Source organism: Mugil cephalus, chromosome 8, assembly GCF_022458985.1.
Source record: "Mugil cephalus isolate CIBA_MC_2020 chromosome 8, CIBA_Mcephalus_1.1, whole genome shotgun sequence".
Lineage (NCBI taxonomy): Eukaryota > Metazoa > Chordata > Actinopteri > Mugiliformes > Mugilidae > Mugil > Mugil cephalus.
Window position 1 is genome coordinate 20,517,771 of NC_061777.1, and position 18,156 is coordinate 20,535,926.

Genomic DNA, 18,156 nt, shown 5'->3' on the forward strand with positions numbered 1-18,156 from the left:
GTAGGGTAATCTATACAAAACGAAACAAAAAACTTATATATACTTTATTGACTTCCACTCTGCCTCACAAATAACAAATTCTAGCTCAAATAAGGGTATTTTTATTTTTCCAAAACTGTATTCTGAGTATTTGTGCAATGACGTCTTTGTACCACAAACAGTCTTAGGCAGAAATGACCACCAGAACTAGCAGAATAATTTGTCCCGTTGCCTGAGCTGAGGATTTTACTGCTTATGTTTTTCTGAGGGAAGACTAACAAGTGTACAAAAACCACGCCAAATCCTCTGGAAACATGTCTCCTGTGATTTATGTCTCTGGATTAGGCCCAGTATAATTTATCTTTTCTTCCCCATATTTTCATTCAGGCAGTTTGTCTTTTATATTCTACCTTTTTAAATTTCGTTAACAGTTAACATTTTCACTCTGTTTTAACCACTGCTCTTTTTGTGTTATCAACACCCCGCCGTAACTAAACAAATAAAATAAAATTACTTACGAAAATATGTGCTGTTTACACTAATGGCTGTCACCACTTGAAGCCCGAAAACTATTCCCAGGCGATTTGAGAAGATAATTTCTTAACGGTTTCAACTCTAGAGGTTTTCGGGGATAAGCAATGACTCATTCAAGCTGAGAGGAGAATGTGAAAAAATGAAAGAAGTAAAATGGGATAATAATCTCAGAGACAACTGTATTGTTAAACGATATCAACAGCAGTAAAGGACCCAAAATAAAGCAGTCATGTCTACATGTAAAACACAGATTTTTCTCACTGGAAATCCTCTTCAGGGTAAATGGGTTGAGCTGCAGTTTAACATAAAGTCAAGACAAGTTCACGCCGATGCCAGATGCCCACTCTTTTACCTTGGCCTGTAGCCAGTTCATTGAACAACAACTTATACTTGTCAAATGGAAACAAGTATTTGACAAGTATATATATTCTTAGACAGCTATCAAAATCAAGGGAATTGAATTCATTTTTATATTTAACTGGATGTGTCCACACGAGTGGACTGGAAAGGACTTCCTGAGTCATTAAAGTAGAGGAAAGGTGGCAATCATGCCTCAGGCAAAATCCAACTGTATGCAGCCTTCAGCCCTGAGCAGCTCTGCTGGCAGATGTCCAAGCGATGCTAGCCAATGACTCACCTCTCTAAAAGCTCCAACCACAACAGCCAGCATTTCCCCAATATTCCTGATTAAACCTGAATGCTCACTCAGCTCGGTTGGCCAAAAAGGCTTTTATTCTTTTCTCCTATGCAACGACACAAAGCTGATCCTGTTTTAGTTTTTACCGCTTTAAAAATTCAGAAACTTGGGTTTTTATCTCACATGTGAAGAAGACAGAAAAGGCTCCCATCCAGGTACTAACCAGGGACGACCCAGCTTAGCTTTTGAGATCCGATGGGCTCTGCTACATGTCTCATAATTTTGCATTCAACATTAAGCTACAAATAAACATACATGACTGGTTCACACAACTGACAGATAAAGAAAATAATTGACAGATTCAAGTTTTAATTTTGCCTGAGGACTGAATAGGCTCTCCTGGCCAATGGCGTGTAACATGCGGCGCGGCCTACTGTGTGCAGGAGGCTTAGATTGACAGGTCTCGGCTGGTGTGTTGCTCTGTGTGAAACGGTGAGCTGTTGAGACAGCTCCTGCATCGGACGCGAGTGAGTGAAGTGCTGACTGAAAAATAACGTCTTCTGCCTCCATGTATCCCTTCACTAAAATCTGTTGCATTCATGGTAATGTGCAGTTGTGTGTGCAGAAATTTAAATTTGTGTGGGAAAATTAAAAAAAATATATATATAAAAAGGTCTAATCAACCAAAGATTTTGCGACCCGGTTGCAGTGTTGAAGACCTGTGGTTTTGTGTATATTACACTAATGCTATAATTTATAATTGACCACTTATATGATATTCTGCTGAACTATTCTTTATGATTATTATTAGTATTAGTATTATTAGTATTAATATTACAATACAAAAAATACCAAATTAGCACTTTTTCTTTTTTCCCTTTCAATCCATTAATTAATTTATTTGTGTCATTCTATTTTTTTTCTATTGTTCAAGTCTTGTCTCCCTGACTGGTATTTATTTGTATCCAGTAAAACTAAAGAAGATGTACTGTGAAAACACACACACAAAACAAAAACATCCTAATCCTAATTTAATAATCAGGTTTGTTTTGACATTTTGTATTTCAGTCATTAGTAGATGCTCTCGTCCAGAGAGAGGAAATAGTGGGTGAGAAAAGCGGTTGATGTCTCTGACAAAAACATAATTATCAGTAATCTACTTGAAAACTGCAGAGGGTTGATGAGGAGATGGTGCTGTTCTTTGCTCTGCTCTTTGCTCTGCTCTTTTCACTCGCTTTGGTTAAGACTGAAATATTTCCTCAGCTGGAACTCCAGATTTCTCCTCTAGCTTTGAGTAAATGTCTCAACAGCTGTTGGGTAGAGTGGAATCAAATTTGATGCAGGCATACATGAATCCTAAATTTAAATAGATCTGGAGGTCTCACGAATATTCATTGTTACCATCGGGTCAAATTTCCAGTTTGTTGACTTCTGCTTGTAAGCTTTTACAGTTGTGCACTAGTGTGTCTGTGGTACTTCACGTTTGCACCTCTGTGACTTCTTTTAGCTCTTGGCTGGCCACTGAGACACATGGACAGTGGAATGCACTCACAGTTTTTGCATGTTAATTTTCTGGGGGCATGGTGATTCAATGCAGCGGTATAAATGAGGCTAATTTTTTTTAGTTTAATGTTTAATGTACAATAATGCGTTTCACTGTAGCATCATCATTGTGAGCAGGCTGTCATGGTAGCGTGTAGCTCGGGATGACTTTAGAGGTGCATTTGGCTGAAGCCAGAAGCTTAACACAACAGACAGCCAAAACACAGTGTTGGGAAAAACAAAGGGAATCCAGCTCAAATTTTGCTGTAACTGCAGTGGCAGCATAAATCAAATATTTACACTGTAGGCATTAATGATGTATTTATACTGTTTATATAATGACCATGGAAGCATGAAGTATGAAGGGAACATATAGCAACACAGGACTGCTATGGGTCAGAATATCTAAGTCTAATTAAATAGTTTATATGGGACAGTGCCGAGCTACACACGACAGCAAAAGATATTCGGCGAGGATCAGTAGAATGATTCATACTGTAAGTGTGAAATTCATGTTTCCACCACTTGCTGAGTCACATCTCACTAGTTCATTGTCTGTTTCAGTGAAAGTCATACCCAGTGACGACTGTGGAAGAGCTACAAATGATTTGGCTTCTGTTTAGCTCCGCAACGTCGACAGAACACCCACCACAACAAGCGCATATAATGAATTGTATAGTATTTGTGAAGTGCTGCTTCACAAAGCAGGCCTGAGCTAAAATGATTCTGTTTCAGCTCCTCTTTACACCATTTAACAGAGGGAAGCTGCAGATATTCCACCACTGGCTGTCAATGAAAAAAATACAGCGGAGGGCCTAACTAAAAATTGAAGACCCCATGAAATAGAAATTATAGTTTATTTCATGGTAAGCGCTCCGTGTGAATTGAAAATGCGAGTGTAACTTAGTGAACTACCAGCTGAGAGTGCGTTTTATCTAAGCTACCCTAGGTGACAGTTCAAGCAAAATGCTGGAAAATGCAACAACCGACTAAAGTGTTTGAGGAGGAGGCGATAAAAACAGAAAAAGCTTGTGATACAGTATGGTTATTTTTTAAGAGGCTTTGCTAGGGGCGATATCACACATTTGTACTGTATATTGTAGAATACAAAGATCTGAGCCTGACAAACCAAACAACTGCATGTATGCTTTTTTTAGGAGACGAGTTTTCAGTGCATCCACTTCTTGCTGGGAAATGTCACAATGTTACAGCACAAGTCCAAGCTGAGACACTTCCACACATGTTGCGTCACGATTTACCTCCAGGGTGAGCAGAAGAATGACTTTGACGCTGGCATCTTACAGTCAGTGCGTGTCCCGTACAGTAAATAAGGCAACAATTTTAACTTAGACATAATGATACAAAATGAGGAGCTGCGTGTTTTCTAAAAAGGTTTAAGTCAGTCCAGGCTGTGATGGTAAACAAGATACTGTGGTGTTAATCGAGAAGTAAACAGGCAGACAATTTCAAAGCGCAGCACTGCAATTTTTTTCGTTCCCCCATGAGTGACACAATGCTTCCAAAAAAAAAAAAAAACGTTTAGGAGGGTCATAAGAGTCCTTTTCATGCTCTCTGGGTTTTTCATATTGTTTATAGCGAGAGGAGATTTAGAATAGCACTATACTCCTATTTTTATATTTGTAGATTTGCAGAAGCCCCTAGAGTTTGCCAGTGATGGGCAAAGGATCTTTCTCAATAACTGTAGCTCACTTTATTTTATGCCACCATTGATTGAATTTCACATGTATTGACTGGTTATGTTAAACTAAGGAAGCAAAGACTCTATGAAGAGGCAAAGGTTGTTACTGCTGTACCAAGAACTGCTGCAGAGGAAGAGAGGGGACCCATTTCATACCGACTTCACTGCTTACATGTTTCACTTTTTCTCTTGGAATAATTGGTGAAACAAGTCCACAATGTAGCCTTTCCCCTGGGTAACCTAAACAGAGAACTCCCTAATCCAGACATCCCCACCTAGCTCATTTTGCATGCGTAACGTTGTTGTTCATGAATTTTTTATTAAGGCCTCTGAAGAAGTGTGCAAAGTTCAGCTGCTGAATTAGACAAAAGGCTGTTTCCAACTAATCCTCCCATTAAAGGGAAGAACAAATGGTGTCATATCTTTTTAGAAAAGGAAAATATAACCTTTAGAAGTCAGCGGTATCAAATTTACAGGTCTAAATGATGGCAGCGCTGTGAATCTTGACCTAACCAGATGAAGAGGAAAATCTATCTAAAAGCCATTCCTGCATCAAATCAGCTTTGGGCAAATCCTTTTGTGATCCAATAAAAATAATCCGGGACAACATATTTTACAATAGATGTTCTGCCCACAAATGATGTTGCAGCAGCCTGTGATTTTTCATGAATATATTGATCATTCTTTATCCTGCATGTTAGAAAAGATTAAAATGTAATGACTGATACCTCAAATTATTTTCTCAGCAGGAGGCTGGGTTAAGAGCTGCTGTCGTGTGTGCGCTTGCCGGAGTTCATGAGGAGGTTGAAACTGAAAACTGAGATGGTGGCTTTTATGCAGTCTGCATGCTTTCTGACCTGATGTATGTGAATGTTTCTATAGGCTGCCTCACGACGCTGTGTGCATTTCAAGATGTATGAGTGCATCTATATTTTGTGTTAAAGCATTAACAAACATTAGGATATTAATATCAATATTATACCGGCTGGGATGCAGATTTATCCCGTTTAATTGACATAATTTCGACCACGCTAGCACGTAAAACGCAGAGGGGTCTTTGAATCAGCAAAGTGCTTGTAATGTAATAAGCACTCTCTTCTAAATGGAGCCTTGACTCCATTTAAAAGAGGGCAGAAAATATGTGTGCACTCTTGCTTAAGGCTTTCATCTTGCATATAAATCACTCCAGTTGAAAGTGGGTGTTTGAGCGCCACAGATTTCAGGTCTTGGAGCGCGCGCTGTATCCCCGGCCAAGACTGTATTAATGACAGAGCTATGTCATGACAGCATGAAGTAAATTAGGTCAATTCCAAATATCTGAGAGGAGATAAAATGTTCAAACGGAGGCTTTTCTGGCTGCTTCAGAAGCCTAACGTGGTATTCTCTTTTTTTTTTTTTTTCTCTGCTTTCTATTTTCTGCTTTCTGTTTCTGTCTAGATACCGCGGCAGCTGAGTGCTCTGACATTGTACAGGTGTGAGCAGTCGGTTCTGGACTACTGCCATGCCCACCTGTCACTGCACCTCAACATGGTCATGGAGCCCTCCTCTCAGGCGCTGGGAGGTCCTGAGCCAGCCTTGTACTGCCCGGGGCTTATGGCTGCCCTCCCTTCAGAGCCTGCGCTGCCTTGCCCCCAGACCCACTCCCACCACCAGTGAGCTGTGCACACTGCGAGGCTCTGTCTCCAAACTTTTGTATGTCTGCTGCACAGACATGGTGGACCACTCAAATGAAATAAAAGGCTGTGTGGGAGGGAGGTGGGCCTGGGTAAAGAAGCAAAGGAGACAATTAATCTACTGCAGAGCACCCAAGACCCAGGGTAATGAAAATGAAAATATTTGTCAGTGGAAACAAAGGAGTGCAGCGATATTGATTAGAGCTTCTGACCTCTCTGCCCCTCAATGTCCTCAATTAGCAAAGGAAGCTAAGCCGCAGCATGACCTTCCACGTTCTGCTTTGCCTCTTGAGGAGTATTAAGGATAATATTTTAATGATTTATTAATCTTATTAAACATATTTCCTCGACATTCCCCTAATCTGGGCACCTCTCCGCTGTGCAGGTAATCAAATACAAAATGCTGTAAACAGAGCAGGGAAACAGCAGGATAAGCAACTGAGTAGCAGAACAAATGGAAGATCAACCAAGCAAAAAGGTTTTCTGCTGCTTTTTCTGATCAGCTGTCAGTCAGAGGTCTCTCCCCGAGCCCCTGTAGCGCTTTTCATTTTGAGAAATGAGCCACTCAAATGAAATTACCCAAGACAAGAGAAACGAGTCAGAAACCGACGGACAGTAATTGTCATATAAAATGTACAGCCTAAACATCTTGCCGGCAGTAAGTATAATTTACATGGTGACTCTTGAGTTCCTTAATGATTTGTGATGTCGATCACGTTCTGACTAATTTAATCAAGCTGAGAAATAATCTGGTGAAAAATAAACACAGTACAGATCACGGAGCACTGGGACGTTCAGATATTTGCTTTTCATCTTCGATTCAAATCACTATCATGGTTAATGGTTTTTGCTTTTATAATGTGTTATTCAGCTAATTATCTCATTGTACACTCATATATCTACATGTGTGTGCTTTTTACAAGATGTTACATTATAATATATGGTAAATAAACAGTGGTAAATGACCAGTAATAGCGTCGTTCATCCGAATCTACGGTATCAACCCAAACAACTTTCTGCTGCGTCGGTGGTGCAGACTGAAGAGCACAGTCCTGAGGCTGAGACACATCTGTGACTGTGTGTGACCGTTGTTTGATGAAAACAGGAAACTGAAGCTCTTTTTATGTTCCTTCCAGGGAAGGAGAACTTGTGTACAAACAATACCCAATTAAGATCCCGGATATAAATAGGTTGGAGCTTCATGTTCTCCACACCCATATGATGCACCATTAAAATGGTTAAAGCTGAATGTGATATAACTGGAACGTTCGTCTGCTGGGATTTGATCGTTAGCTGAACCGGTCCAGTAAATAGCAACTGTCAAATCATAGTTTAGCTATTATAAATTGGCGCAGCAGGCCTGTCAAGCTCTTGATTTCTCCACGTGTTGAAATGTTGTACATGAAGCTGGAAGACTGATACTTTGCCCCTTTTCAGACCCAGTATTAACCTGCGTGATTGGATCATAAGAATCCAGCTGCAAGTAGGCATGTTCACACCTGTCATTGTCACGAGTCTCCACCATTGACTGTATCTCCATGTGTCTCAAGTCACCATTCGAGAGCCAATCTCGTTTTTTTTTTAGCTCGGTATGCTAATAAGCACCAACATCATTTGGGGCACAGCAGAGTATTGAGCAAACAGCTGCTATCTCTAATGGATCTCCACAGTTGTTTCAGAACCACGTTTTGTTGTGCGTGCCCCCCTCCCACAAAATGGGAACATGATGCACATTTTTTTTTAATGTAATGAGCTCGAAAATCTCTCACTCAGTGAAAACCCATGTATTAATTTTCTTTTTTTTTTTTTTATCTTCACCGTCACGTCAGTTATTTCAGAAACCTGTACAAGACTCTGATTACAGTGCCAACCCTGGAAGCACACATGATTACTGCTGCGCTGTTTGCTGCAGTGAAAGAATTTAGTTGACAACTACGACAAAGGATATCGAATTACTCTATCTAATAATAAACGCCAGCGCTAATGGCGCTTTATCTTTTCTGGTGATCATTCTACCTGAACAGTTGTGTGTTTTTATTCTCAGTGAAACCTCAGCTTATGCAAGAGAACATCAACCAAGTAGGTGGTCTGTTAATGTGGCCGGGGCGCATTGGTTTGGTCAAAATCAGCTCAGACCACCCCCAGATGTGATCTGAGTAAAGCACTCTAAAATACGTTTGAAGTGTTCACGTCTGTAGTTAAGGCTGTTCAATTATAACTGAATCACTCAGGAACGATGTTAATGCCAGGTCGAATAGGGCCTCTCATTTAAAGTGTCAGCCTAGAAGACTTCAGTGGCAATGTCTGTAGTATGTTAACATGTTGTTTAAGTCTAAAGGTCACTGAATTGTGAAGGCAAAATAAGAAACCATTGTCATTTTATGAAAAAAGTCACACATTTCTGGGTGATCTGATTTTATGAAACACATACATGAGTTTGCAGACAGCAGCACTAGTTAAATGCTGTGTCCTTGTCTAGCCTGTCCAATTAAGCTAAAAAAAACAAAAGAGGAAATTATTTACAGCCACTTAGATTACTCTTTGAATCACACTCAATGTCTGGTATAACACTAGGCCCATTTTGGACTGCAGGTCTCTTTTTTTTCTTCTTTTGTTTTTACATCGATTATCATGGTTGATTGATGATGCATTAGACGTCTTGCCTCAGTCTTTTAGTATATAAAATGTCAACTATGTAGTCAAAGAATTAACCCTTGACCTGAACATCTGCCTGCGCATTAAAAAGCCTGCAGTATTTGAATTACTGTAACTCAACGATGGACAAAATTCAAAGTGTGGCTGAACACTGGGAAGAAAAACTGCCATTACCGTAACGATGACGCATCGCTGCTGTCATCTTCAGGTTGGGGAGCGACGCAAGACCGGGGAGCTCCAGAAAGAGAGATTGTTTGGAGGAATTTGTTGGTAAAAACAAAGTTAGTTATACCATTACGATGTCACAAAGGTCTTCCAGACAAAGGCACAGTTCCCCAGTGTTCAGCCACACTTTGAATTTTGTCAACCACTGTGAGTTATGGTAAATCAAATACCAGCGATATGTTCAAACTTAACTCTGTTTCCCACCATACCAACCTATTGTTAAATTATACTAGCTTACTAGATACAGGTTGGTAGCGGCTGTAGCATTGTTTATTTGTGTAAATCGACACTAAAAAGGAGAAGTGTTTTTTTGTGCACCACTGTCTGAAAGAGAATTGATTCAAAATGATCTTTTTGAATTCAAAATGGTAGATATCCCCCCTTTGTATCTGTTAACAGTAATGATGGGCAAAAACTGTGAACTAGCAACGGTAACTAACTGGTGCAAAGCATAGCAAGTGGTTAATTGAATGCTGTCGAGTGGCTTTTTAAGTTAAGATAATACAAATATTCTGTCATATTTCCCAAGTCATTATCAGTTCTATGTCTCTAATCATGCATAAACTGTAATCTGAATACACAAGCTGATCATATAAAATCTGTCTTTTGACACACGGACGCATTGATTGTATACACTTCTATGTCAGATATTCAATAATAGAGATATTGCAAAGGCCTGGTGTTTCTCTGTAAGAAAAAAAATAGCCAGTGCAGAAAATATATCTGCTTATGACAACACGTTCTGACACATGACAGATTCACACTGCCGGAGGATTTACTGTTCTGCAGCCGCACACACGAAACAGTTTAACGATACTGATAGATTGCATATACTGCACTCACTTCAAGTGTTCAGAAGAGCACTGAGAGAACCAGGACAGGAAGGAGCAGCAGATGCAACAGAAAAGCGTTCAGACTTATGGGTCTAAATGGATTTACAGGCTGATGACTCATAATACTTCAGCTGATAACCACTTGTAGAGCAGTTGTGTCACTACAACTTTACCTGCACTTTACCTTGTCTTAAACCAGCTGTGTGACTCATGGAAACACAAAATATGTACAAGTTCAAGGGAGTTTGCCTAAACCAGAATGGTCGACGGATAATTTCACAAGGAGATTTAGGGACGCGGGTTTTCTAACACAATGCTACCACCTGTATCCTTGAAATGATCTGACCTATTAAAGTATTGACTGAAATAGGCTGGAAAACCAAAATCATCCAGCTGTTCACAATTTTGTGCATGCACACTAAAGTGAAAGCCTTACCTGAACTGTGCAGCAACAACAAGCTCACGCTACTTATCAAGGATGACTGACTGTTATTTGTATCCACTTCTGTCACAGACTTAATTTTCAGAAATGTAAAGCGCCAAGGTAATGGCAGTAGATGTTTCTTGGTTTGTTATTCCCTTGACATTTTATCTATTTGGACAAGATATTGGTCCCTCTGACAATCTGTTGGCACTTTCTTGGAAAACAGACACAAGCTATTTTCTCCCTCCTCTGAGCTGTCAAAGTAAGCTAGACAACGTAAGACTTTATAGCATGTGGGCTTAAAATCCTCTCATCCCTCATCCTGTTCCATTGATTTCATCCAGTGATCTTATTTCAGTGGGATATGGGACGTCATTGAGAGAGCTCTGTACATTTACAAGTCCAATAAAAGTGCAATAAAGTAAAGAACAGAAGAAGTGTAAAAAGTTACAACGGCTTCTTCGTTCTGTGTACTTTCTAATTCCTCTTCCCAAATGCCTACAAATAACTCTTCACACTTGTTTACTCAAATTGTGTTAATTCCAATAAAACCAGGCCAGATGTTTTCGCTCTCAGCTTAGTCTAACCTATATTCCTTTCACTGATGCAGAGCATTGGCATAACACAAAATGAGTGGCAATATTTACCTTTTAAAACTTGAACAGCTGTAAAATTCATCTGAAACTTGTGGGGTGAAAGGGTACACATACCTTCATGTTCGGCTGCACTCCAGGCAGTGGTGTGTCTGTGAAACATGCAGTTTTGTCTCACCTGCTAGTTTAAGGTGCATTAGAAGTATTTGGAGTTAAGGTCAACTGAAGTTTCTGTCTGCCACTTGCACTTTGCCATGTCATTTTGGAGCTGTGTTGCAACCGCTGGCGGGCAGGGCAGCTGTGAGAGCTCTTGATTTCCACAGGGAGTTACACCGCCGCTGTGCCCATGCTTTGTGATTACCTTTAGCATCTCACAAGCCGAATATGACACTGGTGCTGCCAGTTTATTTCCAAGCTGCCTCTCAAATCCCAAGACGATCTGCCATTTTCCTGATCCACTTCAAGGTCATAGGTATAGCCACTTTGCAGTAGTCATGATGACGGATAACCCAATGACAAGTTCCTTTAATTAGGGACTCTTCATAACTAGTCTTATTGTTTAGATAATGCACACAAATTAGTGGCATCATGAGGGGACGTAAAGATAGATCCCCCTCAGGATTCCTGAGTAGTGGTTGTGCAACTCATCTTGACACTACCTAAGAGCTCAAATGGACGGGGGTGCCTAAGAAAACAGCTAGTAACCCATCAGAGCACCAACTTGTCATCGCTTTTTAAGGAGTCCAAATGACTACAATGGTCATAGACAAAACTGTTTATTTATATTGTAAAGTTAACCATTTTATTGTTTTATCATAGAGATTGACTCCTGTTTAGAGACCCAAGTGAGCATTGGCTGGACTGCAGCTTTGGCACTTAGGGTTGTATTTATTGTCCATCCACAAGGTTGCGGATTGGGAAAAACCTTATACAGTGACAGTGTTAACGCCATAGTGCAGAGAATCTGTCTTCACCTCCGGGCCGTGAGGGCAATTACACTAACACTATCTGTGCATGCATGGCACATATGTCTACAGTCCCTCAGTTCCCCCTCTTCTGTTAACACTCTGCTATGAGGAAAAGCCACACTACTGCTAACCCAATCATTTTCGTTTATAGACTGTGAAGTTTCTTTTTTTATTCAACTAGAGAATCAGAATCATTTAATGGGCATTTTTTTGGTTCTAGGTTCTGTTTCTTTCCTCATGGCCACAGGAGACAGTGAATTTACGGAACCTCAGTTACATTTGTAAGTTTTGATTTTCTGTCAGCTTCAGCAAGCTCCTATTGTATTTGTTGAATTTGTCATCGTAGCCTTCATAGCTAGTCAATGGAAAACCTATTGCTACTGATGATGCCAGTGCAGGGGTTTTGCCACGGATACCAGATTTAAAATGACTTCAGAATTCCAGAGAATTAAACTTGACACTGTTGAGCTTAATGAGCACTGTGTGAATTTGTTTGGACAGTGGCTTGAATGTGAGATGTCCATTTAAATATATTGAAGGTGTATTTATCAGCAGGAGTGTTATGTAACCAGGTTGTAGGAGGCCCATGGAAAAGGTGTGTAGCTGAAAAGGTCATAGTTCAAAGGATAGATAGATATTTTTCAAATTTTTCAAAATCAGTATAATTTCCATTGCATACTTTTAAATCTTTCAGGACTCGTTAAATCTTCCAAGCCCCTTCCTCTTAGCTACATGTTGCCCATCAATACCTATCAATACCAATGCCGATCCATACAGGAAAAACTGAGGTTAACTATATTCTGCGTTGTTTAAAATAGATGTGTGTAAATAATTCACTTTTATTAATTTCATTGGTCAGATATTATTGTACAGAGAGGATAATAGCCTAATAGTGTATGTACCGTGACAGTGGGTGAAACACATGCTAAAAAACGCTGGATGTAAAGAAGACAACTTGTCAGGAACTTCCCATGTTCTTACTTTACGAACACAAATGTATGCATGAATACAGCTCTAATACTTTTAATCTAATAATTTAAGAAATTATTAAACTATCAGCCAAACCAAAACCTACAATAACCTACCTCTATTGGACCCAACCAAAATAATTTTTGTGTAATCTCGCGCCATTGTAGCTACGTTTTTTGGACAGACGGACCAGCACCCCAATGGAAATGCATTTTTATCAGTTACAGTGACATCAGTCTTATTGGTTGAAGGCTTAACACCTAAAGAGGCGATGCACAATAGGATTCGCAACTGATTCCACAGATTTCTTGTACAGAAGACGGCTTCAGTGAAACCCAATTGGGAGCAGACTTGTTGACGCACTGACGACAGGGTTAATGCAAGATGATGCTTGAGTGAAAGCACAGTCGGTGACAGTGGGGACTGAAATGCATGGCTTCCTTTAGAAAAAAAAAAGTCTGTAAACAATGAAATCAAGTATAAAAATCCCAAGCTGTAGCCACAGCTATTTCAGCCACTCAACATCAGAAGAATGTATCAGTCAATTGCTGCTATTTAAATGGTTTCAGAATCAGTGTTCCTCAATGCCACATTTCAGCAGTGAAAATGTGAATCAGTTGTGGTAAACAGAGCCATAGTTAAGCTGCCATTGTGCTGTGTGCTTTGTATGAAAGGCTGAATGCCACTCACCCCATCAGACACATGTTCACTTCAGGATGACACGTGCAGTATGTGATAAACAGTGTAATGTAGGACCTATCCATCGAGCACATCTAGTTTCACATTTAGCTTCAGATGAAAAGGAACTGAATTGTCTTGTTTCAAGGATTTCTAACGAATACACTCATTTTGTGTGACACCTGTGGTGGTTCTTTGGATACTGGTTAAAAATAGGTGGAGGTGGAGTTTTTTTTTCATACTATATAACGAAGACAGCCAGTTAAATCCTTTTTATTCCTAAACTTCCAGTCAACCTTTTCACTAAACCAGGGTTTATGAGAGTTGGCAGTGTGCTAAAAATGTTCTCCTTTTTGGAGGGGTAGTAAAAAAAAAACGGAGCTTGTTGAACCTTAAACAGGATAATGTGATCATACGTCCGCCTTTTTACCTGCTGAGGGGCCTGAACAAGTGGCCTCAGATGATTAATGTTGTTGTTGCTGGAAGCGCAGCAAACAACAATCTGAAAACATGTGCTTATTATTGGCACTTCCATGTCAATAAGTTTGTCAAGTATTTGAAAAAACGGCTCGTCTGCCTGCTAGCAGGTACAACAGTGAGTTTCTTTATTTTTTCTTGATTGTTAGCACTGCTGCAAACAGTGTGATTTGTCCCTGAAGCTGCTCACATTCACACGTCGCATTGTGCTCTTCAAAATGTTACAGGTTGTGATGCATTTATTTACCAGCCTTGAAGGATACTTGTTGCATTAGGCTAGACCAGTGCCACAAGTGTTCATGTATCTATGCAGCGTATCTCAAGACTAGGAAGACATCCTGCTGCCACGAATAGAGATATAACTGCGTCACTGATCACCTTATTAAACTTGTTCAGTCTGGACTTTTTATGTCTGATTTCTATCACTATACTGTTTCTTAATGTGTTACATTTCTGGTTTGTTTCACTTGCATAATAATTACACTGGTCACCATGCTCTGCTCAGTGCACAGATTGGTATTTGTACAAAGGAAAAAGGTTGCTAGGCAATCCAGTGAGATCTAAGAAAAGGTCTGTATGAGATGTGGCGAAGACAGAGAGCTGGCAGTTGCTGGGTAAATTGCGAGTAGACAATCAAAGTCATATCACACTGAGCCGGGGAGCAGAATGAGAGGAACAAGATTCCCAATGAAACTGTTTACCTCGTGTCCTCCCGCACAGCGTCAGGCTCTTGATATCATCATGCGACCTGATCAACACCACACAAAATTAGTCGTTGATTGATTGATTATTTTACTTTGGAAAGGAGAGCGAGAGAGCTGTACATTCAAATCAAATCAAATCACATTCATCAAACCGTGTACAGCTCAAAAGTATACATGCTCACTTCCATGACTGACATAGTAGGAAATGGCTTAGGATGTGGCTTTGAGCAAACTGCTTTGATTCTGAGTGGTACAAGTGAAGGAGGTGGCATAATTGGGTTCACACTCTGGAGACTGAGTGACTCCCAACCCCCCAGTCTACCAAGCATGTGGTGGTGGTGTGGAGGGGGGGGGCACCCAGAATAAATAATGGGCTGTTGATGAAACAGCCAAAAGTCATACACCCGACCAAGTACACCCACTGACATGGCACGACAGGGCAGATTGAATTTAGCTGTCTTTCAGCTTACTACACAGGTGTGGCTGTGTGCCCTGCAGAGTGTGGGGGGGATTTATGGCTGGGAAGACTGTAGCTGTCATGTCCCTGCAGCAGCACCACCACCACTGCTCAGCATCTCTGCCAAAGCGCAGTTTACTCAGCCAGCACTAGCCTTGCATCCCAATGAGCTGCATGTAGGAAATGGCTAATGTTACAGGCCCTCATCATGTATCCTGGGATATGAGCTCAATTAGCTCAACATAAGCACTGTCAATAGGGATCAAAACAGATACGGGCCTCACATTCAGCCGGGTCCGTAATTACAGTTTATGCAACAAACCGGTAGCCAAAGAAAGCAGTATAGGATCAATGTGATTGATAGCTTTGATGCTGAATTTCTTTGTTTCACGCCCCTCCTTTTTTCCCCATAATCCATCTTTTGGTGTCTGTATGTGCCGACTGGGCCATTCAGGGTGATCTCAGGAGCAAGGAATAAAACCCGAGGATGCTCCATCAATTTTAGCCTGCTACACTGATTTACATTACACCGACAGGAGGCAATTCATGACTTGCGGAAATCCAGCATTTTCCCCCTATTTTTCCACATGATTTGAAATCTATCGTGGCAGATCTAATCGGGAACTTCAAGAACGGCTATGGAGGGATCTCTTTTGATCTTGCTTAAACAGAGATAAATTAGGAGCTGAACGTAGCTAAGTACAGAGGAGATATATTGCCGTTGGAGCTTGTATTGATGATACGAGTCCAGAGAAGCTCCAGCACCAAAAGCCCTTTGTAACTGGCAGGATTTCACTCACAAGCTATCTCTTGAGGCTACACACAAACACCTGGCAGGAGGGAAATCCATTAGAGAGTCTCTGTGATCAGAATCATTTTGAGCTGGCCTATGTAACACTTTTGTCCCTTTGAAACCAGATCCATTTTTAATTTTTTTTTATGACACATTTGGGAATGAAAAATAGATTTTCTGCTGTTGGATATTTTCTCACTTTTGTTGCAAGTAATCATTATCGTTATCCTCTCACTGCTGTTTCCTAACATTATCAGATGTGCAACATAGTTCGGAATAAAATAATTTTGAATAAAGCAATTATATATAGTGAGGAACAGCACTTCTCCTGTAAAGCGTAACAAAGCCGTTGCATATGATTTTGTTTATTATAAATTTATCAGTAGCTGAAATAAACTTGTTAAATACAGTGCGCAGCCAAACTATTACATTTCTTAATATCAGGACATGTGAATGTTTTTTCCTCTACCCTGTTTTTATTACATGTACTCATTAAATTCATTTACAGCTAATCTCCTGATGCCATGTTATGTTAACAAGAGTTGCACAATTAATTTAGAAATGCTTAAGATATATAAAAAGGATTCTAGACGAGCAAATGTGGATGACAATTATCACTTTAATTGCCATTAATTCAACAGCATCTTAGGAATACAAATGTTGCCGTGTACTTCGAAATAGAAATTAGCCTTCCTTAAAGAGACTGTTTAATAGTTGTTTTCTCATCTGTCTTGCTGGAGTCTTCAGATGCTGGTGCATGTTGCTTGCTTGTAAAGCCCAGGGGCATTGCGTGTACCGCAATGAACTGATTTATTAAATTGTTTGCCTCACAGCAGCCACAAATATCCCCCATATTACAGGGGAGCTGGAGACTGTTGACTGGTGCATTGGTGCCACAAAATGATGAATTACATCAAGAGCAGCCAAGTAAGATACCGCACACATACACACTCCTCTGACACAGGAAGCCAGACACTTTGATTCTTCACACCCATACGTACGGAGCTAAAAAGAGTTTCTTGTCAGTTGAAAGAGAAACGAATGATAAAAGGACAAAAGTGTTGTGTGAATGGTGCTTCTCACGAGTGTCAGATGCGCTTATTATAAATCTTTTCCCCACTTTTCTGTTGAAGATGTAAATTGATCCCCTCCAGATGTCCACCAAGACTTACTTCTGCATTTTCACACTTGAGCGCAGATGAGATATATTGCTTTTGGTACGCCATTGTTTGGTTGCGGCATTATACGGTACATAGTGTAGAAAATGAGCAGCCCACTATAACAAAAGTGAAATGCCATTTTTCACATTAATGCATTAGGAGTAATAAAATAACTACATAGCATGTGTTCCATAATGGTTACTTTTAAGTACATTTACTGAGCCATATTTTAGATGCACACATTCTAATACTGTATTTATATTGTTGCATTGATGCTGTTACTAACACTTTCCCAAGTCAAGTTAATTGCTCATCTCTAATTCAGTCTGAGTGACTGAATTAAAAAAAAAAAAGAAGAAGTAGACTCATGAAGAAGTGGGCAGAAAAATCGTGGAGGAGCCATATGTTGGTCTTCTGTAGTGAAAATGAAAACAGACACAGCGTCTGTCTTACCTCACATGTTTCCGTACTGCTGTATGCAAAATGCAGAATATATTGACGCTGTTGCACAACAACTGTATGCAATTCACTGTTCACAACACATTAATTATCATAGTGCTAATTTAGTTAGTATACGAAGAAACTGTTTCACATAAACAGGGCACGCTCTTTCACATGTGCTGATGCATGTCAAGCTGCAACTTTAGAACATCACCATAATTTAGGCCCAAGGACTATTACTTGTGAGCTCCTGGTTACGACACCGGAGGACGTGAGAACACCGCTGCTAGGCAACTGTTGGGATCTGCGAGCCACCGAGGTCAACACTTTAGCACACTAACGACCAGGACTCTTAATATATGAAACGCGAAACCATAATGACACAGTGTAAAACTGCGAAGGGATCTGTGTGAAACTAAATGACAGTAACTTACCACGCATCTCTGCCGTTTCTGAAAACATCACGTGAACTCTGGCCTTATCAAAAGATTTCCACTTCCTAGGTTGTGCCATTTTTATAGATTTTTCTCATTTACGCTCTAAACCCAAGCCTATGTGACGGCAGTGTTAATCCATTGTTTTTAGGCTTTTCTTTACTAGAATTAATATGTAGTTGTTTTTTTCCTCCAGATGTGTGTAGGAGCTCCTTTGAAGATTTTGTTCATTTTCCGTGTGGGATATTAATGTCCATTCATACACTCTATTTAAAATACAT

General features: G+C 40.1%; 1 protein-coding gene across 3 annotated transcripts in view; it reads left to right on the forward strand.

Moving 5' to 3' along the window:
• The window catches only part of LOC125011672 (leucine-rich repeat transmembrane neuronal protein 4-like), a 64,299-nt gene that overhangs the window by 30,060 nt on the left and 16,083 nt on the right, over positions 1 to 18,156 (forward strand). Inside the window, exon 3 of one of the 3 annotated variants that reach the window (XM_047590915.1) lies at positions 5,829 to 7,024. The exons of 1 other annotated variant lie outside the window; for it this stretch is intronic. In XM_047590915.1, coding sequence (XP_047446871.1) covers positions 5,829 to 6,047 — 219 coding nt within the window. In that variant the 3' untranslated portion in view covers positions 6,048 to 7,024. Of the gene's footprint in view, positions 1 to 5,828; positions 7,025 to 18,156 lie in introns of those variants that run through there. One more of the 3 variants, XM_047590916.1, reaches the window with a different exon arrangement.